Source organism: Perca flavescens, chromosome 10 (genome assembly GCF_004354835.1).
Source record: "Perca flavescens isolate YP-PL-M2 chromosome 10, PFLA_1.0, whole genome shotgun sequence".
NCBI classification, from domain to species: Eukaryota; Metazoa; Chordata; class Actinopteri; order Perciformes; family Percidae; genus Perca; species Perca flavescens.
Window position 1 is genome coordinate 19,342,215 of NC_041340.1, and position 21,341 is coordinate 19,363,555.

The 21,341-nt window shown below is 41.3% G+C and overlaps 5 protein-coding genes across 7 annotated transcripts in view; all 5 read right to left on the reverse strand.

The window, feature by feature from the left end:
• LOC114562568 (protocadherin gamma-A11) overlaps nt 1-21,341 on the reverse strand; it is a 262,197-nt gene that overhangs the window by 204,481 nt on the left and 36,375 nt on the right. The window contains exon 1 of one of the 3 annotated variants that reach the window (XM_028589033.1): nt 18,054-20,453. The exons of the other annotated variants lie outside the window; for them this stretch is intronic. Within the exon in view, the coding sequence (XP_028444834.1) occupies nt 18,054-20,438 (2,385 nt within the window). The 5' untranslated portion in view covers nt 20,439-20,453. Of the gene's footprint in view, nt 1-18,053; nt 20,454-21,341 lie in introns of those variants that run through there. 3 annotated transcript variants of the gene reach the window in all.
• Nucleotides 588-2,994, reverse strand: LOC114563265 (protocadherin beta-16-like). The gene has a single exon (XM_028590112.1). It carries the CDS (start codon nt 2,964-2,966, stop codon nt 588-590), a length of 2,379 nt encoding a protein of 792 aa, XP_028445913.1. The 5' UTR covers nt 2,967-2,994.
• On the reverse strand, nt 3,761-6,843 carry LOC114563266 (protocadherin beta-16-like). Its single transcript, XM_028590113.1, has 3 exons — nt 4,444-6,843; nt 3,853-3,908; nt 3,761-3,770 (listed from the first exon to the last, which is right to left on the reverse strand). Exons 1-3 carry the CDS (start codon nt 6,832-6,834, stop codon nt 3,761-3,763), a joined length of 2,457 nt encoding a protein of 818 aa, XP_028445914.1. The 5' UTR covers nt 6,835-6,843.
• Nucleotides 8,634-11,680, reverse strand: LOC114563267 (protocadherin beta-16-like). Its single transcript, XM_028590114.1, has 2 exons — nt 9,173-11,680; nt 8,634-8,699 (listed from the first exon to the last, which is right to left on the reverse strand). Exons 1-2 carry the CDS (start codon nt 11,558-11,560, stop codon nt 8,634-8,636), a joined length of 2,454 nt encoding a protein of 817 aa, XP_028445915.1. The 5' UTR covers nt 11,561-11,680.
• LOC114563269 (protocadherin beta-15-like) lies at nt 13,678-16,618 on the reverse strand. The gene is made up of 2 exons (XM_028590115.1): nt 14,150-16,618; nt 13,678-13,683 (listed from the first exon to the last, which is right to left on the reverse strand). Exons 1-2 carry the CDS (start codon nt 16,538-16,540, stop codon nt 13,678-13,680), a joined length of 2,397 nt encoding a protein of 798 aa, XP_028445916.1. The 5' UTR covers nt 16,541-16,618.

Sequence of the window (21,341 nt, forward strand, 5' to 3'; positions counted from 1 at the left end):
AAATGCTTGGCAAATCCCTGAAAAAGAAGTCAAACCGCTGGAAAAATGATTACCTCCACACTCGAGAGAATCACTGAATCTGAAACTAAAAAAAAAACAACGTCACTATTTCACATGATAAAACACCCAATGTCACACTTCAGTTAGGCCAACATTTAGGGAATACATGCAAAGGCAGTAGCGATGCTTTGAAGATTGTACTAAAATGTAATTGGCACCAAATTCACCAAAGACAAAGAAAGTTGTTGAAAATCGTTGACGAGTGTTAACTAACAGCATAATGTGTTACAGCGTTAAATATTGTCAGATTAAGTGAGAAAAAAGAAACCAACAGACACGTGGCACCTGTTCCTACCTCAGGAGAGGACATCACAAACCCCAAACACTTCAGCAAAGTCTGTTGGACTGGATTATTATATGTATACAACTAAAACGGAAACGTTTGAGATTAATGTATCTTTGATTAAACTTATTTTCTATGAATTCAAATTAATGCCACAGAGACCATACCTATGAGGACAGCTCTAATTCTCCAAAAACCTCAGCAAAGTCTGATGGGCTTTTCCTCATCTTGGTTGAACACAAGTTCAGTAACATGTGAAGTGTGTTCCTACCTCAGGAGAAGCTTTGCAATCTCCAAAAGTATCAGGACTTTTCCTCAGAGTCTGGTCAGCAGGCAGTGTGTTGTCATTGTAAGACGTCACAAACTTAAAGTCACTGGTTCTAGAACCTGTTGTCAGGTAGGCGTCATAATTGTAAGCGCTGCGTAAAGTTCCTGTGCCGTCAACATCTGCGTAATTAGGAGGGAGATAAGCGCTGGGGATGGCAACTGCTCCATCAAACAACAGTCTGGGCTTTCTCCTGCGACAAAACCTCACACCCAGGATGATGATAATGAAGGTCAGAAAAAAGGTGGACACAGACACCAGCGCGATGATCAGATAAGAGGTCAGTTTGGAGTTCTTCTCATCATAAGAAATATCTTTCAGTTCCGGCACCTCAGCCAAGTTATCAGAAATTAGTAAATACATGGAACAGGTGGCAGAGAGAGAGGGCTGTCCGTTATCTTTCACTGCTACAATAAGGTTCTGTTTCATGCTGTCAGACTCAGAAATGTCCCGCTGTGTCCTGATCTCTCCGCTGTGGAGACCAATAGTGAAAAGTCCCGGATCGGTGGATTTGACTATATAATAGGACAGCCAGGCGTTCTGTCCGGAGTCCGCGTCCACTGCTATCACTTTGGACACCAGAGAGCCTCCGTGTGCAGCTTTGGGGACCAGCTCGGTCATGAAGGAGTTGCCCTCCGGGGCGGGGTACAGTATCTGAGGAGAGTTGTCATTCACATCCGATATGAAGACACTGACGGTCACGTTGCTGCTGAGCGGAGGAGAACCGTTGTCTCTGGCCATCACGTGGACTTTAAAACTCCTGAACTGTTCATAATCAAACGACCTCACAGCGTGGATCACCCCCGTGTCTCCGTTAACAGATAGATAGGAGGACACCGGGGCACCGTTCACCTCACCGGGTAACAGAGAATAAATCACTGTACCGTTTTGTCTCCAGTCGGGGTCTCGAGCAGTAACCGAACATAACGTGGAGCCAGGTTTGTTATTTTCAGTCACATATGCGCTGTACGACTGTTCCTCAAACACAGGTGGGTTGTCGTTGATGTCTGCTACAGATAACTGAACAGTTTTAGAGGAGGACAGAGGTGGAGAGCCCTCGTCAGTGGCAGTGATTGTAATGTTGTAATCAGACACTAGTTCACGGTCCAGTTGTCCTGTGGTCACCAGAGAATAATAGTTTTTAATAGAAGGGACCAATTTAAAAGGGACATTTTGTTGCATGGTACAGCGGACCTGTTGATTGTTATCAGAATCTGAATCCTGCACGTTAACAATGCCCACCTCTGTACCAGGTGACACATTCTCAGGTACTGGATTTGCCAGAGATTTCACATAGATTACAGGTATGTTGTCATTGACATTGGTGACATCAATGGATACCTTTGTGTAAGACGATAATCCTAATCCATCTTTTGCTTTAATGCGCAAATCATATGTTGTAACAGTTTCAAAATCAATCGCACCATTCACTTTAATTTTGCCGTTTTTACGGTCAATACTAAAGACTCTCTTCACATCATCAGTAACATGTCCAAAGTCATAAGTCAAATCTCCATTGACACCTTCGTCTGCATCAGTAGCACTCACTGTGACCACTACAGTATCTACAGGAGAGTTTTCAGGCAGACTGGCTTTATAAACGGCCTGGCTAAACACTGGGGCGTTATCATTAGCATCCAGTACAGTGACGTGTATGACTACCGTACCTGATCTCTGAGGGGAGCCACCATCTAGAGCTGTAAGGACCAAATTGATCTCTTGTTGTTTTTCACGATCAAGCTCTTTTTCAAGAACAAGCTCTATTGTGTTTCCATCAAAGGCCAAAATGAAATTATCATTCTTTTTGAGGCTGTACTGCTGAACTGAATTTTGTCCTACATCTGCATCGTGCGCCTCCTCTATCACAAAACGAGCCCCCCTGTCTGCCGACTCTCGAATTTCTAAATTGATAAATTCTTCGTTAAACTGTGGCGAGTTATCATTAATATCTTGAATGTAAAGACTTAACGGATGCAGTTCCAGAGGATTCTCCAGCACAATATCGCGTTTTAGTACACACGATAGCTTTTCTCCACAAAGCTCCTCCCGGTCAATCCTGTCGGCAATAATTAAATCCCCATTGCTGAGATTGATGTCACAATAACGTTTCCGATTCCTTGCGGCATCAACACGGGCATTCCTACCAGACAGTTTACTCCAGTCCAGGTTAAGATCCTTCGCTATATTCCCAATAACAGATCCGCGCTTCATTTCTTCTTGAAAGGAATAGCTCGCGTCCCCATTCGCGGCTTGCCACATCAGAAAGAAAACGAAGCAGCTCCGTTTGAGCCCCATCATGGCAATGCGTTCACAACAGAAAATTGTCCTCGTTTAGGTTACAGAGGACTATACAATTCAGTCAAGAGAAAATCAATAGCACTCCACAGTTACAGGCTGCATCCTGGGACCAAACTGCGAAATTTCCTTTTATTGCTCTGTACACCAGAGGGTGGAGTGGAAATGTTTCACGTAGACTGGCCAATAGCGACACCATGAGTGGAATGAAGAAATAACAGACTGTACTTATAAAGTATTAGTTTGAGTAGGAGTAGTAGTTGTATAATTGTTGTTATAGTACAGATGGCGTCTTAAAATGATAGAGGAATGATATCAATTACTTTGCTATTCATGCAACGTCATAATACAACAAAGGCTATGGGTGTATGTATAATTAAGTGTTGTTATAATTACATGATTTGCACTCAATAATTTCAAACACCAAAGCTCGTTTCCACGGGAATAATATGCATTTTGTTAACAAAACTGAAAACGCCGAGTGTCATAATGAAATATAACCATGCAGCCATAGTAAAGCACGTCTCTGAAAGAACAATCATCTGATAGACTTACGCATTGATAAACCTCATAAATAAGATATCTTCTTATAATATACCACTATACAAAGCCTGAGACTAATACATCCAAACAAATCATATATGTTGGAAAGCGTAAAAGCCACTATCAAACCCTAACAAGGTGAACATCCTGCAAATGACTACTCCATGGAATCAGAGCTTAGAGAAACATTATTCTGCAGCTGAGAGAGAGAGAGAGGGAGAGAGAGACAGAAAGAACCAGCGAAAATTGCAATGCTATTTGGCCCTAAACACAGAATACAATGAGGCAGAATACATGAACAATGTGCCTGATCTAAAACGAAGGAAATATTTGACTATTAACAGACTCAGTGAGCACAGCCTTACGATCAAGAGAGAGGCCACCAGAGGCAGACCTGACTTCCTAAAAAGGACAGATTGCGCACCCACTGCACACAACATTAGATGGAAACCGAGTTGCACTTTTTAACTAAATCTGCCAAACAGTACCATGACACCGAGAGTCATATACTTCCCAGAGATTTCAACCCCCCTCCAAAAAAAAGGTAAAAACATGACTAATAAGACAAAACGTATACCTGCTAAGGGGAATACAACAATATGCAACACATCAGCATGCGTTGTGAGCTGTTGTCACAGAAAATGGGCGGCCAATGCATGACGGTTGGCAATATTCTGTGTATTCCTGTTCTGACCATTTCCATTGTCACTTATTTGTAATTTAAACTGCAATGTTAACATTTTCATTTTGTATCTCAACTTATCTTTACTTTTCTGTAGACAGACAGACAGATAACTCTGCAGCAGACAGACAGCTAACTCTGCAGGAGCTGATTAAAATATGAATTACATTGCGTATTAGTTGAGGTTGGAAATATTATTTAAACACGTTTTGCCATTAGAATCAAACCAAAATATGGATTTACGGTTTTTCGTACCTCTGGGGAGACTTCAGAATCTCCAAACGCATCAGCAAAGTCTGATGGACTTTTCCTCAGAGTCTGGTCAGCAGGCAGTGTGTTGTCATTGTAAGACGTCACAAACTTAAAGTCACTGGTTCTAGAACCTGTTGTCAGGTAGGCGTCATAATTGTAAGCGCTGCGTAAAGTTCCTGTGCCGTCAACATCTGCGTAATTAGGAGGGAGATAAGCGCTGGGGATGGCAACTGCTCCATCAAACAACAGTCTGGGCTTTCTCCTGCGACAAAACCTCACACCCAGGATGATGATAATGAAGGTCAGAAAAAAGGTGGACACAGACACCAGCGCGATGATCAGATAAGAGGTCAATTTGGAGTTCTTCTCATCATAAGAAATATCCTTCAGTTCTGGCACCTCAGCCAAGTTATCAGAAATTAGTAAATACATGGAACAGGTGGCAGAGAGAGAGGGCTGTCCGTTATCTTTCACTGCCACAATAAGGTTCTGTTTCATGCTGTCAGACTCAGAAATGTCCCGCTGTGTCCTGATCTCTCCGCTGTGGAGACCAATAGTGAAAAGTCCTGGATCAGTGGATTTGACTATATGATAGGACAGCCAGGCGTTCTGTCCGGAGTCCGCGTCCACCGCTATCACTTTGGACACCAAAGAGCCCCCGTGTGCAGCTTTGGGGACCAGCTCGGTCATGAAGGAGTTGCCCTCCGGGGCGGGGTACAGTATCTGAGGAGAGTTGTCATTCACATCCGATATGAAGACACTGACGGTCACGTTGCTGCTGAGCGGAGGAGAACCGTTGTCTCTGGCCATCACGTGGACTTTAAAACTCCTGAACTGTTCATAATCAAACGACCTCACAGCGTGGATCACCCCCGTGTCTCCGTTAACGGATAGATAGGAGGACACCGGGGCACCGTTCACCTCACCGGGTAACAGAGAATAAATCACTGTACCGTTTTGTCTCCAGTCGGGGTCTCGAGCAGTAACGGAACATAAAGTGAAGCCAGGTTTGTTATTTTCATTCACATAAGCGCTGTACGACTGTTCCTCAAACACAGGTGGGTTGTCGTTGATGTCTGCTACAGATAACTGAACAGTTTTAGAGGAGGACAGAGGTGGAGAGCCCTCGTCAGTGGCAGTGATTGTAATGTTGTAATCAGACACTAGTTCACGGTCCAGTTGTCCTGTGGTCACCAGAGAATAATAATTTTTAATAGAAGGGACCAACTTAAAGGGGACGTTTTGTTGAATGGAACAGCGGACCTGTCTGTTATTCTCAGAGTCTCTATCCTGCACGTTAATGATGCCCACCTCTGTACCAGGTGACACGTTCTCAGGTACGGGGTTAGTCAGTGATTTCAGATATATAACTGGGGCGTTATCATTTACATCAGTAATTTCAATAATTAACGTTGCGTATGAAACTAATCCCAGTCCATCTTTTGCACTTATCTGCATTTCATACGATGACACTTTCTCATAATCAATAGCTTCAGCTACTCTCACCTCTCCCGATTTAGGGTGTAAAGAAAATAGGTTGCTATTTTCATCAGAAACATGATCAAATCCATAAATAATTTCGCTATTTAAACCTTCGTCTGCATCAGTAGCACTCACTGTAATCGCCAATGTATCCAGAGGAGAGTTTTCAGGCAGACTGGCTTTATAAACGGTTTGGCTGAATACTGGCACATTATCGTTAGCATCCAGTACAGTGACGTGTATGACTACAGTACCTGATCTCTGAGGAGAGCCACCATCTAATGCCATAAGCAATAACAAAATCTCTTTTTTGTCCTCTCTGTCTAAATCTTTGTCTAAGACTAATTCACCATATTTCCGGCCACCTGATTTTGTATTTACATTTAGTTTGAAATGATCATTCTGCTGAAGTGAATAACCCTGAACAGCATTTTCTCCGATATCTCCATCGTGTGCTTCTCCAAGAAGAAAACGTGCACCCTTGACTGCCGATTCCCGAATTTCAAGCCTAAGTGACTCCTCTTTAAACTGCGGTGAATTGTCGTTGATATCTTGAACGCGGACACTAATACGGTGCAGCTCTAATGGATTCTCTAGAACGAGTTCCTGTTTTAGTACACACGATGCTTTTTTCGCACAAAGCCCTTCTCTGTCAATCCTTTCTTGTACAACCAAGTCTCCGGTGTTGAGATTTACACCGCAGTACTGGACGTTGTTATCCTCAGTATCGATACGGGCCTTGCGAGCAGACAGCCTGCCCAAATCAAGTCCCAGATCCTTAGCGATATTCCCAATTACAGATCCTCGTTTCATCTCTTCCGGGATGGAGTAACTCACGTCTCCATAGACGGGGTGGAGGACAAGAAAAATAAAAGCAAGGCCGTAGAGCAGCGCAAATCTGTTGTAGCCCATTGTTACAGCGAGAAAGATCAGTACTGCTACTGGGTATGTCAAAATATATCAAAGATGCAAGTGGGGTTTCTCCAATATAGAGAAATAATCTTTGGTCATATCACGAAGCGTTTTTGTCAACTGCAGTACAATAGCAGAGTCAAGCTTTCAATTCGTCGAGACAGAAGGGAGGAGAATGACCATGTCCTCTCGTTTACTGGTACACACTGACACCATGAGTATTTGCCTGGGTATAACAAGGCGATGTATGACTTCTGACGTCCTTAAATATAGATTAGTTCAGAGAACGTTGTTGATAAAAAACAATATTACTACAATTGATAAAAAACAATAATAGCTTCACTATTTTAGGATCAACTTGCCTTAATACAAGATGGCTTGTGATGTAAAAAAAAAAAAAGTGTGGATCAACATGAAACCCTTTAAATTGTGTCTTGCAAACAACCCTATGTTCTCACCTTATTTTCGTCTTGTCAAAATGTACACTAAGCACAGAAACTATTTCTGTAGCCGTTTCCCTTTATCTCACATCTCTATATGCTGCCTGAACATTAAAAGCTAAACTGATGATCCTAAAATGTTATGTTCCTCCCTCATTGATGAAACGGGGATATTTCTGTTTTCTCCCTTGCTGATCTTTCTTCCCATTTCCATCTTACTGGTGTGGATCAAGTAAAATAGAGGAAATTCAGTTAAGTATTGTCTTGCATAACATTTTGTGCTAACATAGTATAAAAAGACTGTTTGTGCATATTGAAAGCGCATGTAAAAAAAACAATTTATGTACTTTAATCAACTATATACAGAACCATCATTTGAAGTTGCATACTGTTAATTGAAGCAATGTGTGTCTTCAGACCTATCACCAACACTTCTGTACTCTATGTTGAAGCACTGCAGTGACACAGATCTATTAGAATAGTGATTGTCCTGAACTAGTTTTGACAACTTGGAGACACAAACAGACATGGATTTTTTTTCCAAAACAAGGTCTTTAGTTGAATTTTTGAATTTACCCTAATGAGCAACAAAACAGTATTTGCATTGTCGTTGATGGCGACGTTGGTGTAAACATCAGGAAAAGATTACTTTTTCCAGAGATAGCTTTGAACATGGTGCAATTGTTCACCAATTAAACTGTAAATTTGGCATACCTTCAAGAAGGTTGACCAACAGCTGTTACAAAGCCCAAGAAAACAATTCTGCCATTTCCTTTATTACCTTGGTACAGCAAAATGCATCAAATACGACGCTATCTGAGATTGAGGAAAGGAAAAAATAATAATTCTGCAAAGTGTTTAAAAAAAATGCTATTTTGCTTTTTAATGGAGAGACAACTTTAACACTCTTTTCCCTCTCTGGTACTTTTTTAATCCATTATCATTGTAAAGGAATGTTCCAATTTGTACATGACAAAAGTCTCTTACAATAGTCTAGGAAGACACCACCTTTATAAAGTGCATCTGTTGATTTAGAAAACTGAATCCTTGAGTATAATTATTTCAAAGCACCTCTAGCTGTGAGTACAACTTATTGAATAACTTACATTAGTTTTGTACCACCCAGTGTTTTGTAATTAGGATTGCACATGGACAACAAAGACAATGTATCCATCAAGAAATTAAATACCTAAATTCGAAATTGTGCGATAGTCTGGACATGAGGACATACCATATTATGTCAACAAGAGTAACAAAATAAATTAAGTGAGAATGTAGTTTCTTTGGCAATGCCCACTTCACTCAAAGCCAACACAGATAATGGAAGCACTACTACTCAAGCAGAACGGTCAAAGAGGTTCACTTTTCATATTCATATGACTCTAATAACATGTCCCAATATCCACAAAAGGTACTCAGCTCCATCTGAGTGTCAATTATACAAAAATTCATAGAATTACAACAAAAAATGCAACATATTCAAATAAGACAAGCACAACGTGAAAAACCTAAAACATTTAGAAAATGCAATAAATTCCCTTAAACAAAGCTCAAAAGAAAGGTGATTTGCAAGAAATGCATCATAGGATCAAACGGAGTTCAGCACCATGGACAGAGTGAAAGGAACGGACTGTCAAAAAATTTCCTTTACGAGGGCATGAAGGGCAATAATGTGAACATATAATAATTTATTTACCATAATATCACCAAATAAAAATAAGACATAAACCTGACAACTTAATCATACATGCATCATCATGTTTTAGAAGACTTTTAAAAAGTATATTTAAATCACAACCACAGACAAGACCAATGGAACTTAGAAGAGCAAAAAACAAAGTTACAGAATGACTGCAGGACGATGAACAAGAGTTCCATAATAAGAAATGTGTCCCTACCTCAGGAGAAGCATCACAATCTCCAAAAACATCAGCAAAGTCTGATGGACTTTTCCTCAGAGTCTGGTCAGCAGGCAGTGTGTTGTCATTGTAAGACGTCACAAACTTAAAGTCACTGGTTCTAGAACCTGTTGTCAGGTAGGCGTCATAATTGTAAGCGCTGCGTAAAGTTCCTGTGCCGTCAACATCTGCGTAATTAGGAGGGAGATAAGCGCTGGGGATGGCAACTGCTCCATCAAACAACAGTCTGGGCTTTCTCCTGCGACAAAACCTCACACCCAGGATGATGATAATGAAGGTCAGAAAAAAGGTGGACACAGACACCAGCGCGATGATCAGATAAGAGGTCAGTTTGGAGTTCTTCTCATCATAAGAAATATCCTTCAGTTCCGGCACCTCAGCCAAGTTATCAGAAATGAGTAAATACATGGAACAGGTGGCAGAGAGAGAGGGCTGTCCGTTATCTTTCACTGCTACAATAAGGTTCTGTTTCATGCTGTCAGACTCAGAAATGTCCCGCTGTGTCCTGATCTCTCCGCTGTGGAGGCCAATAGTGAAAAGTCCCGGATCAGTGGATTTGACTATATGATAGGACAGCCAGGCGTTCTGTCCGGAGTCCGCGTCCACCGCTATCACTTTGGATACCAGAGAGCCTCCGTGTGCAGCTTTGGGGACCAGCTCGGTCATGAAGGAGTTGCCCTCCGGGGCGGGGTACAGTATCTGAGGAGAGTTGTCATTCACATCCGATATGAAGACACTGACGGTCACGTTGTTGCTGAGCGGAGGAGAACCGTTGTCTCTGGCCATCACGTGGACTTTAAAACTCCTGAACTGTTCATAATCAAACGACCTCACAGCGTGGATCACCCCCGTGTCTCCGTTAACAGATAGATAGGAGGACACCGGGGCACCGTTCACCTCACCGGGTAACAGAGAATAAATCACTGTACCGTTTTGTCTCCAGTCGGGGTCTCGAGCAGTAACGGAACATAAAGTGGAGCCAGGTTTGTTATTTTCAGTCACATATGCGCTGTACGACTGTTCCTCAAACGCAGGTGGGTTGTCGTTGATGTCTGCTACAGATAACTGAACTGTTTTAGAGGAGGACAGAGGTGGAGAGCCCTCGTCAGTGGCAGTGATTGTAATGTTGTAATCAGACACTAGTTCACGGTCCAGTTGTCCTGTGGTCACCAGAGAATAATAGTTTTTAATAGAAGGGACCAACTTAAAAGGGACGTTTTGCTGAATGGAGCTATGGACCTGTCTGTTATTCTCAGAGTCTCTATCCTGCACGTTAATGATACCCACCTCTGTACCAGGTGACACGTTCTCAGGTATGGGGTTAGTCAGCGATTTCATGTATATAACTGGGGCGTTGTCATTTATATCTGTAATTTCAATTATCACCGTTGCATATGACGCCAATCCCAGTCCATCTTTGGCGCTAATCTGCATTTCATATGACAATTCTTTTTCATAATCAATAGATCCAGCCACTTTAACTTCTCCTGTTTTAGGGTTAAGAGAGAAAACTTGGTTTTCATCTGAAACATGGTCAAATCCGTAAGTAACTTCACCATACATTCCCTCGTCTGCATCAGTAGCACTCACTGTAATCACCAATGTAGTCAGAGGAGAGTTTTCAGGCAGACTGGCTTCATAAACGGTCTGGCTGAATACTGGCACATTATCGTTAGCATCCAGTACAGTGACATGTATGACTACAGTACCTGATCTCTGAGGAGAACCACCATCGAATGCAATAAGCGATAACAAAATCTCTTTTTTGTCCTCTCTGTCTAAATCTTTGTCTAAAACTAATTCACCATATTTTCGGCCACCTGATTTTGTATTTACATTTAGTTTGAAATGATCATTCTGCTGAAGTGAATAACCCTGAACAGCATTTTCTCCGATATCTCCATCGTGTGCCTCATCCAAGAGAAAACGTGCACCCTTGACTGCCGATTCATGAATTTCAATCCTAAGTGACTCCTCCTTAAACTGCGGTGAATTGTCGTTGATATCTTGAACGCGGACACTAATACGGTGCAGCTCTAATGGATTCTCTAGAACGAGTTCCTGTTTTAGTACACACGATGCTTTTTTCGCACAAAGCCCTTCTCTGTCAATCCTTTCTTGTACAACCAAGTCTCCGGTGTTGAGATTTACACCGCAGTACTGGACGTTGTTATCCTCAGTATCGATACGGGCCTTGCGAGCAGACAGCCTGCCCAAATCAAGTCCCAGATCCTTAGCGATATTCCCAATTACAGATCCTCGTTTCATCTCTTCCGGAATAGAGTAACTCACGTCTCCATAGACGGGGTGGAGGACAAGAAAAATAAAAGCAAGGTCGTAGAGCAGCGCAAATCTGTTGTAGCCCATTGTTACAGCGAGAAAGATCAGTACTGCTACTGAGTAGGTCAAAATATATCAAAGATGCAAGTGGGGTTTCTCCAATATAGAGAAATAGTCTGTGGTCATATCACGAAGCGTTTTTGTCAACTGCAGTACAATAGCAGAGTCAAGCTTTCAATTCGTCGAGACAGAAGGGAGGAGAATGACCATGTCCTCTCGTTTACTGGTACACACTGACACCATGAGTATTTGCCTGGGTATAACAAGGCGATGTATGACTTCTGACGTCCTTAAATATAGATTAGTTCAGAGAACGTTGTTGATAAAAAACAATATTACTACAATTGATAAAAAACAATAATAGCTTTACTATTTTAGGATCAACTTGCCTTAATACAAGATGGCTTGTGATGTAAAAAAAAAGAAAAAAAGTGGGGATCAACATGAATCCCTTCAAATTGTGTCTTGCAAACAACCCTATGTTCTCACCTAATTTTGTCTTGTCAAAATGTACACTAAGCACAGAAACTATTTCTGTAGGCGTTTCCCTTTATCTCACATCTGTAGTTAGATGCCTGAACATTAAAATCTAAACTGTTGATCCCAAAATGTTATGTTCCTCCCTCATTGATGAAACGGTCATAGTTTTTTCTCCCTTGCTGATCTTTCTTCCCATTTCCATCTTACTGGTGTGGATCAAGTAAAATAGAGGACATTCAGTTAAGTATCTTCTAGCGTACCACTTTGTGCTAACATAATATAAAAAGACTGTTTGTGCATATTGAAAGTGCACGTAAAAAAACAATTTAAGTATTTTAATCAACTATATACAGAACCATCATTTGAAGTTGCATACTGTCAATTGAAGCAATGTGTGCCTTCAAAGCTATCACCAACACTTCTGTACTCTATGTTGATGCAGTGACACACAGATCTATTGGAATAGCGATTGTCCTAAACTAGTTTTAACAACTTGAAGACACAAACAGACATGTATTTCTTTCCAAAACAAGGTCTTTAGTTGAATGTTTGAATTTACCCTAATGAGCAAAAAACAATATTTGCATTATTGTTGATGTTGACGTTGGTGTAAACATCAGGAAAAGATTACTTTTTCAGAGATAGCTTTGAACATGGTGCAATTGTTCACCAATTAAACTGTAAATTTGGCATGCCTTCAGAAAGGCTGACCAACAGCTGTTACAAAGCTCAAGAAAACAATGCTGCCATTTAATTTAGTACCTTGGAACAGCAAATGCATCAAATACTAAACTATCGGAGTTTGACGAAAGGAAAAACAAAAATTATGCAAAGTGTTTAAAAAAAACTCTTTTTGCATTTGAATGGAAAGGACTTTAAAACTATTTTCCCTCTCTGGCACTTTTTTAATCCATTATCATTGTAAAGGAATGTTCCAATTTGTACATGACAAAAGTGTCTTACAATAGTCGACGAAGACACCACCATTATAAGCGCGTCTGTTGATTTAGAAAACTGAATCCTTGACTATAATAATTATTTCAAAGCACATCCAGCTGTGAGTATAACTTATCGAATAACTTACATTGATTTTGTAACACACATTGTTTTGAAATTAGGATTGCACATGGAATTCTTTTTTTTTGCCGGGTGGTAGGGGAAGACTCATGAATATGCCTGCTCTGGTTGGGTTGGTTAGGTTTAGGCAAGAGGAGTGGGATTGGTTATGGTTAGGGTAAAAATGTCAGAGCGATAATATTCCAAAAAGGTGTAATACATGAGTAGTATGGATAACTGTGTAAATATATGCCAAGGTACTGTAAATGCACAGGGGTGCAAATAGCATACACTGATATTTGTACCAGACGGGGTATTAATAGAACACATTGCTGTGTGCACCGGCGGGGTACGAATAGCATTCATTTCTAATTGCACCAGGGTACGAATAGTAAACACTGCTAATTGTACCAGGGGTGCAAATAGCCTCACCCTAAATTAAATGAGAAAGCATTTTCCTTGGCAATGCCCACTTCACTCAAAGCCAACACAGATAATGGAAGCACTACTACTCAAGCAGAACGGTTAAAGAGGCTCACTTTTCATATTCATATGACTCTAATAACGTGTCCCAATATCCAAAAAAGGTAATCAGCTCCACCTGAGTGTCAATTCTACAGAAGTTGAGAGAATTATAACAAAAAAAGCAACAACATATTCAAATAAGATAAGCACAACGTGAAAAACCTAAAACATTTAGAAAATGCAATAAATTCCTTTAAATAAAGCTCAAAAGAGAAGGGACTTGCAAGAAATGCATCATAGGATCAAACGGAGTTCAGCACCATGGACAGAGTGAAAGGAACAGACTGTCAAAACTTTTCCTTTACTAGGGCATGAAGGGCAATAATGAGAACATATAAGCATTTATTTAACATATGATCCCCAAATAATAAGATGACATAACCCTAACACCTTTACCATACAGGCATCCCCAGAATTTATGAAAAGACTTTTATAAAGTATATTTAAGTCACAACCACAGACAAGACCAATGGAACTTAAAAGAGCAAAAAACAAAGTCGGTCGACGTAAAAAGGACGATGAACAAGAGTTCAGTAATACGAAATGTGTCCCTACCTCAGGAGAAGCATCACAATCTCCAAAGGCATCAGCAAAGTCTGATGGACTTTTCCTCAGAGTCTGGTCAGCAGGCAGTGTGTTGTCATTGTAAGACGTCACAAACTTAAAGTCACTGGTTCTAGAACCTGTTGTCAGGTAGGCGTCATAATTGTAAGCGCTGCGTAAAGTTCCTGTGCCGTCAACATCTGCGTAATTAGGAGGGAGATAAGCGCTGGGGATGGCAACTGCTCCATCAAACAACAGTCTGGGCTTTCTCCTGCGACAAAACCTCACACCCAGGATGATAATAATGAAGGTCAGAAAAAAGGTGGACACAGACACCAGCGCGATGATCAGATAAGAGGTCAGTTTGGAGTTCTTCTCATCATAAGAAATATCCTTCAGTTCTGGCACCTCAGCCAAGTTATCAGAAATAAGTAAATACATGGAACAGGTGGCAGAGAGAGAGGGCTGTCCGTTATCTTTCACTGCTACAATAAGGTTCTGTTTCATGCTGTCAGACTCAGAAATGTCCCGCTGTGTCCTGATCTCTCCGCTGTGGAGACCAATAGTGAAAAGTCCCGGATCAGTGGATTTGATTATGTGATAGGACAGCCAAGCGTTCTGTCCGGAGTCCGCGTCCACCGCTATCACTTTGGACACCAGAGAGCCTCCGTGTGCAGCTTTGGGGACCAGCTCGGTCATGAAGGAGTTGCCCTCCGGGGCGGGGTACAGTATCTGAGGAGAGTTGTCATTCACATCCGATATGAAGACACTGACGGTCACGTTGCTGCTGAGCGGAGGAGAACCGTTGTCTCTGGCCATCACGTGGACTTTAAAACTCCTGAACTGTTCATAATCAAACGACCTCACAGCGTGGATCACCCCCGTGTCTCCGTTAACGGATAGATAGGAGGACACCGGGGCACCGTTCATCTCACCGGGTAACAGAGAATAAATCACTGTACCGTTTAGTCTCCAGTCGGGGTCTAGAGCAGTAACGGAACATAAAGTGGAGCCAGGTTTGTTATTTTCAGTCACATATGCGCTGTAGGACTGTTCCTCAAACACAGGTGGGTTGTCGTTGATGTCTGCTACAGATAACTGAACAGTTTTAGAGGAGGACAGAGGTGGAGAGCCCTCGTCAGTGGCAGTGATTGTAATGTTGTAATCAGACACTAGTTCACGGTCCAGTTGTCCTTTGGTCACCAGAGAATAATAGTTTTTAATAGAAGGAACCAACTTAAAAGGGACGCCTTGCTGAATGGAGCAGCGGACCTGTCCGTCATTCTCAGAGTCTTTGTCCTGCACGTTAACGATGCCCACCTCTGTACCAGGTGACACGTTCTCTGCTATTGGGTTCATCAGGGATTTCATATAGATAACTGGAGCGTTGTCATTTACATCAGTGATTTCAATCATTACTTTGGAATCCGATGAAAGTCCATAACCATCTTTGGCATCGATGCGCATTTCATATTTAGAATTACTCTCGAAATCAACCTGTCCTATGACTTTTATTTCTCCAGTTTTACTGTTCAGTGAGAAAACCTTTTTAGCCCTTTCTGATATGCGGCTAAACTCATATGTCACCTCCCCATTAACTCCCTCGTCTGCATCAGTAGCACTTACACTGACGACTAAAGTATCAAGAGCAGAGTTTTCAGGTAGACTGGCTTTGTAATAGGCTTGCTCAAAAACTGGGGCGTTATCATTAGCGTCCAAAACAGTAACGTGTATGTTAGCAGTTCCTGATCTTTGTGGATTGCCACCATCAATGGCAATCATCACGAAATTTAAATCGTGTTCTTTTTCACGGTCTAACTCTTTGTCTAAGACTAGCTCGACGTTTTTAGACCCATCTGCATCGTCTTGAACAGATAAAACGAAGTGTTCATTCTTTTGTAAACTGTATTGTCTAACCGTATTTTGTCCAATGTCAGCGTCATGTGCTTCGTTAACACGATATCGAGCTCCTTTATCGGCAGATTCGCTTATTTCCAGTTTAATTGTATCCTTTGGGAAAACGGGTGAATTGTCGTTTACATCCTGTATGAGCAGTGAAATACGGTGCAACTCCAACGGGCTCTCAAGGACTAATTCAAATTTAAGCATACATGAAACCTTCTCCCCACACAGCTCCTCTCTGTCAATCCTTTCCCTGATGATAACATTTCCCGTTTTTAGATCAACATCGCAGTAGTGCGCACGGCTTTCCTCAGTATCGATACGGGCTTTACGAATGAACAATTTCCCTACTTCCAGGCCGAGGTCCTTAGCAATATTTCCAACAATGGATCCGGGTCTCATCTCTTCCGGAACAGAATAGCTGAGGTCTGCAGTGGTGATGTGGACAAAGACGGCAAAGCCGCAGACAAAGCTCAAAAACGATTGTCCTTTGAGGTCCATAGTTTCTCCCGAAAGAAGATATGAACACGCAAATTCCCCTTGTTGCTGATCAAATTCAAAAGTAATGGTGAAATTAAGACCGCCGCTCATACAACAATGGCAGCTCTGGTTATAATGCTTGAATTACTCCTTTTGCAGTGGGTGGAGATATGAACCTCCTCATATATGCAAGTGAGCAGCGACGCCGTGAGTTTTTTTGGAATATTGCAAAAAAGAAAAAACTACTAGCCCAGCATAAGATGCCACAGTTGCTGCCATGATCGACACTGCAGTATCATATTTCAGTGTTCAGACGCAAAGTGAAATTGTTTATTTCGATGTTTTGGGTTTGGTGTATAGGCGCATAAAGATAAAACACCACTCAGAACCATGGACAGCGTATGAACGGCGAGGAGTCGAACCAAAGCTCTCTCTAATTTAATATTCTGTTCTTAAAGTATAAATAAATAATATGGACTGATCATTGAACATAAAATAGAATTACGGTGTGACATTTCAAGTGGTGGGTGAAATACAAAGTGAATAAACTGACAATGGCAAAAACGTGTTTCAAATTGAATTATTGAGGCCTGCAAAATATTTGTATATTATTTTCGCATTTATTCAATATATAAGAGGTTGTTTTATCTGTGCATCAGTCGGTTAACAATACATACATGTAACTAAGAATTCCAATAGGCATGTGTGATAGTTAGGCAATGTCTTAGGGTAACAGAACGCGCAGTAAGCTTCATATTTATTGAACAAGCATTTTGTTTTTCATCAATTAAGAAAATCTAAAACATGATCAAAGCTTACAATCATTATCACATTTACAACAGTTGTTTGAAATGTGATAAAATGTGTCGCTTAAGCACGCATGTTTGGTCAGCTTGCATTTCTAAAAAGAACTACATATACAAATTCAAACTTGAATAATGCTACTTTAAACGTTGATGGGATGAAAGGAACAAATAGTAGCGTTTCCAAAAGCAAGTGATAAACGCAATGGACCGATTGCAGGTCACAGATATCAAGTAAAGATGGATTTTTTATATGCAGGTGAAAAAGAGGTGGTCATGATAAAACCGGGGCTACATTTGGTTGAAAAATACAATGTCTTTAGCTAACATGTAACCGCTGAAATTTAAATGGGTCTTAATTACACGCTGAAATATAGTCACTGATATATGTAAAAACAAATACATTAGAACTTGACACAAAGACTACTTTTAACACCAAATGGCTAAATGAATGCCTTATTTCCCTTCATTTGAAAAACATACAATCCAGATAATGTAAATAAGCGGTATTAAATCACAATAACGCACTGGAAGAAACGTGTGAAAGCAAAGCCTTTTCACGTCATAAATATGGATTGTTATGCCAAAAACAAACTGCGTAAAAAAAAGGCATCCGACTGCTCGTCGCTTATTTGATACAATGCATGCAAGTTTACCTGAAGTGCATGGCGACACTAATGGAAGGTCACAATCAACGTTAAATGTTAGATACAACAATATATGAGGCCTACCTCTGGAGACTCATCTGGCGGACCAAACACCTCAGCAAAGTCTGATGGACTTTTCCTCAGAGTCTGGTCAGCAGGCAGTGTGTTGTCATTGTAAGACGTCACAAACTTAAAGTCACTGGTTCTAGAACCTGTTGTCAGGTATGCGTCATAATTGTAAGCGCTGCGTAAAGTTCCTGTGCCGTCAACATCTGCGTAATTAGGAGGGAGATAAGCGCTGGGGATGGCAACTGCTCCATCAAACAACAGTCTGGGCTTTCTCCTGCGACAAAACCTCACACCCAGGATGATGATAATGAAGGTCAGAAAAAAGGTGGACACAGACACCAGCGCGATGATCAGATAAGAGGTCAGTTTGGAGTTCTTCTCATCATAAGAAATATCCTTCAGTTCCGGCACCTCAGCCAAGTTATCAGAAATAAGTAAATACATGGAACAGGTGGCAGAGAGAGAGGGCTGTCCGTTATCTTTCACTGCCACAATAAGGTTCTGTTTCATCCTGTCAGACTCAGAAATGTCCCGCTGTGTCCTGATCTCTCCGCTGTGGACACCAATAGTGAAAAGTCCCGGATCAGTGGATTTGACTATATGATAGGACAGCCAAGCGTTCTGTCCGGAGTCCGCGTCCACCGCTATCACTTTGGACACCAGAGAGCCTCCGTGTGCAGCTTTGGGGACCAGCTCGGTCATGAAGGAGTTGCCCTCCGGGGCGGGGTACAATATCTGAGGAGAGTTGTCATTCACATCCGATATGAAGACACTGACGGTCACGTTGCTGCTGAGCGGAGGAGAACCGTTGTCTCTGGCCATCACGTGGACTTTAAAACTCCTGAACTGTTCATAATCAAACGACCTCACAGCGTGGATCACCCCCGTGTCTCCGTTAACAGATAGATAGGAGGACACCGGGGCACCGTTCACCTCACCGGGTAACAGAGAATAAATCACTGTACCGTTTTGTCTCCAGTCGGGGTCTCGAGCAGTAACGGAACATAAAGTGGAGCCAGGTTTGTTATTTTCAGTCACATATGCGCTGTACGACTGTTCCTCAAACACAGGTGGGTTGTCGTTGATGTCTGCTACAGATAACTGAACAGTTTTAGAGGAGGACAGAGGTGGAGAGCCCTCGTCAGTGGCAGTGATTGTAACGTTGTAATCAGACACTAGTTCACGGTCCAGTTGTCCTGTGGTCACCAGAGAATAATAGTTTTTAATAGAAGGGACCAACTTAAAAGGGACGCCTTGCTGAATGGAGCAGCGGACCTGTCCGTTATTCTCAGAGTCTCTATCCTGCACGTTAACGATGCCCACCTCTGTACCAGGTGACACGTTCTCAGGTATGGGGTTACTCAGTGATTTAAGATATATAACTGGAGCATTATCATTCATATCAGTAACATCTATTAACACTTTTGCGTAAGAAGTAAGTCCTAAACCATCTTTAGATTGCACTCTTATTTCAAAAGAACTCCTTTCTTCAAAGTCAATCACTCCATTTACTCTAATTTCTCCAATTTTATGATCAATAGAAAATAAATTTGCATCGTCATCAGATACGTGACCAAACTGATATGTCACATCTCCATTCACTCCTTCATCTGCGTCAGTAGCACTAACATTAATCACTATGGTATCTGGAGGAGAGTTCTCAGGCAGACTGGCTTTATAAACGGCCTGGCTAAACACTGGGGCGTTATCATTAGCATCCAGTACAGTGACGTGTATGACTACAGTACCTGATCTCTGAGGAGAGCCACCATCTAGAGCTGTGAGAAGCAAATTAATCTCGTTTTGCTTTTCTCGATCCAGTTTGTTATCTAGTACGAGTTCAACATTGTTGCTGTCAGCAGCGAGAATAAAGTTGTCGTTCTTTTGTAGGCTGTACCTTTGAACAGCATTTTGACCTATATCTGCGTCATGGGCCTCCTCGATAGAGAAGCGGTTACCCTTTTCAGCTAACTCGCTTATTTCCATTTCAATCAAATTTTCTCTGAATTTTGGCGAGTTGTCGTTTATATCTTGAATATGAAGACTTAGTCGATGAAGCTCCAGAGGATTTTCTAACACTAGATCTACTTTCACAACACACAAGGGTTTCTTGCTACAAAGGCTTTCTCTGTCCATCCTCTCCGATGTGACCAACTCTCCAGTACTCAGATTAATATCACAGTACCGTTTACGAGTCCCCTCAAAATCAACACGGGCCTTTCGGGTAGATAAGGTCCTCAGATCAAGACCGAGATCTTTGGCTAGATTTCCAATAACAGAGTCGCGTTTCATCTCTTCTGAAATAGAATAACTCAGGTCTCCATTAACGAGGTGCAGCGTTACAATAAAGGAAGAAAAGCAGAAGATCAGACGAAGCCATGGAAATCCTTTGTCTCCCATCCTGACACAATAATGCATCCTCAGCTTGTACAACTTCTACTATCCAGTGCGGAAAAATAAAAGCTGTCCAAAAACAACAAATAATCCAAAACTTCACAGCAATACACACGATGCAGTATGTTTGAAACTATGCAACCGTTTCTCTGGAAAATCTGCAGCTCACATCTATGTAGTAGTGGGTGGAGTAGTGAATGTGTGTTATCTGCCAGTCAACAGCGACACCACGAGTCACTTTTTATCTACACATTAGTATGTTATAAAATATTCCTCACTGCGTCTCAAACCACAATAAGATAACATTCACTCACGTTCAAATGAAATGGCCATGTGTGGTAAATCTAGAATTTGCTAAAAAGACACCAGCGATCATTGTAAATGTCACAGGCTTGAAGATGTAGGTGTTGTTTCCCCTATAGCTGAGCTCAATGAGATTTGGTGTTATACATGTTACCCTTGCTTGACCTTTCTAAAAGTTGTTATGGAAGTAGGCTATAGATAAATACTACAATTTGACCCTCCGAAAGAAAGGGCCAGCTAAACGTGCAGTACAACACTGTAACAAATTGTAAAATAAAGCTGTTGTTGTTCAATCCATAATAAGATTATGAGCTCGAGAAATCACGTACAGTGGCTTGCATAAGTTTACACATCCATGCTAAAGTTGACTAAAGAGAGGAATAAAATACATCTCTTGGAAATTGATCTTAAAGCCTTAATTGAAAAGATTAGGAAAAATCCAACCTTTAAGGATATCAATTTTCTTTGTGAATGAATAATGTATCGTAAACAAATAAATGTTCTTCCTTAAAATACAGGGGGCATAAGTATACACACCCCTATGTTAACTTCCCATAGGGGCAGGCAGATTTTTATTCTTAAAGGCCAGTTATTTTATGAATCTAA

Excerpts from the sequence above, each read along its gene's own strand:
- LOC114563265 (XM_028590112.1), bottom strand. The coding sequence starts at position 2,966 with ATGATGGGGCTCAAACGGAGCTGCTTCGTTTTCTTTCTGATGTGGCAA.
- LOC114563266 (XM_028590113.1), bottom strand. The coding sequence starts at position 6,834 with ATGGGCTACAACAGATTTGCGCTGCTCTACGGCCTTGCTTTTATTTTT. Across the intron at positions 3,909-4,443 it reads ATTCTGAAGTCTCCCCAGAG|GAAGTCAGGTCTGCCTCTGG; the intron begins GTACGAAAAACC and ends TGTCCTTTTTAG.
- LOC114563267 (XM_028590114.1), bottom strand. The coding sequence starts at position 11,560 with ATGGGCTACAACAGATTTGCGCTGCTCTACGACCTTGCTTTTATTTTT. Across the intron at positions 8,700-9,172 it reads ATTGTGATGCTTCTCCTGAG|ATGGAGCTGAGTACCTTTTG; the intron begins GTAGGGACACAT and ends ATTGACACTCAG.
- LOC114563269 (XM_028590115.1), bottom strand. The coding sequence starts at position 16,540 with ATGGACCTCAAAGGACAATCGTTTTTGAGCTTTGTCTGCGGCTTTGCC.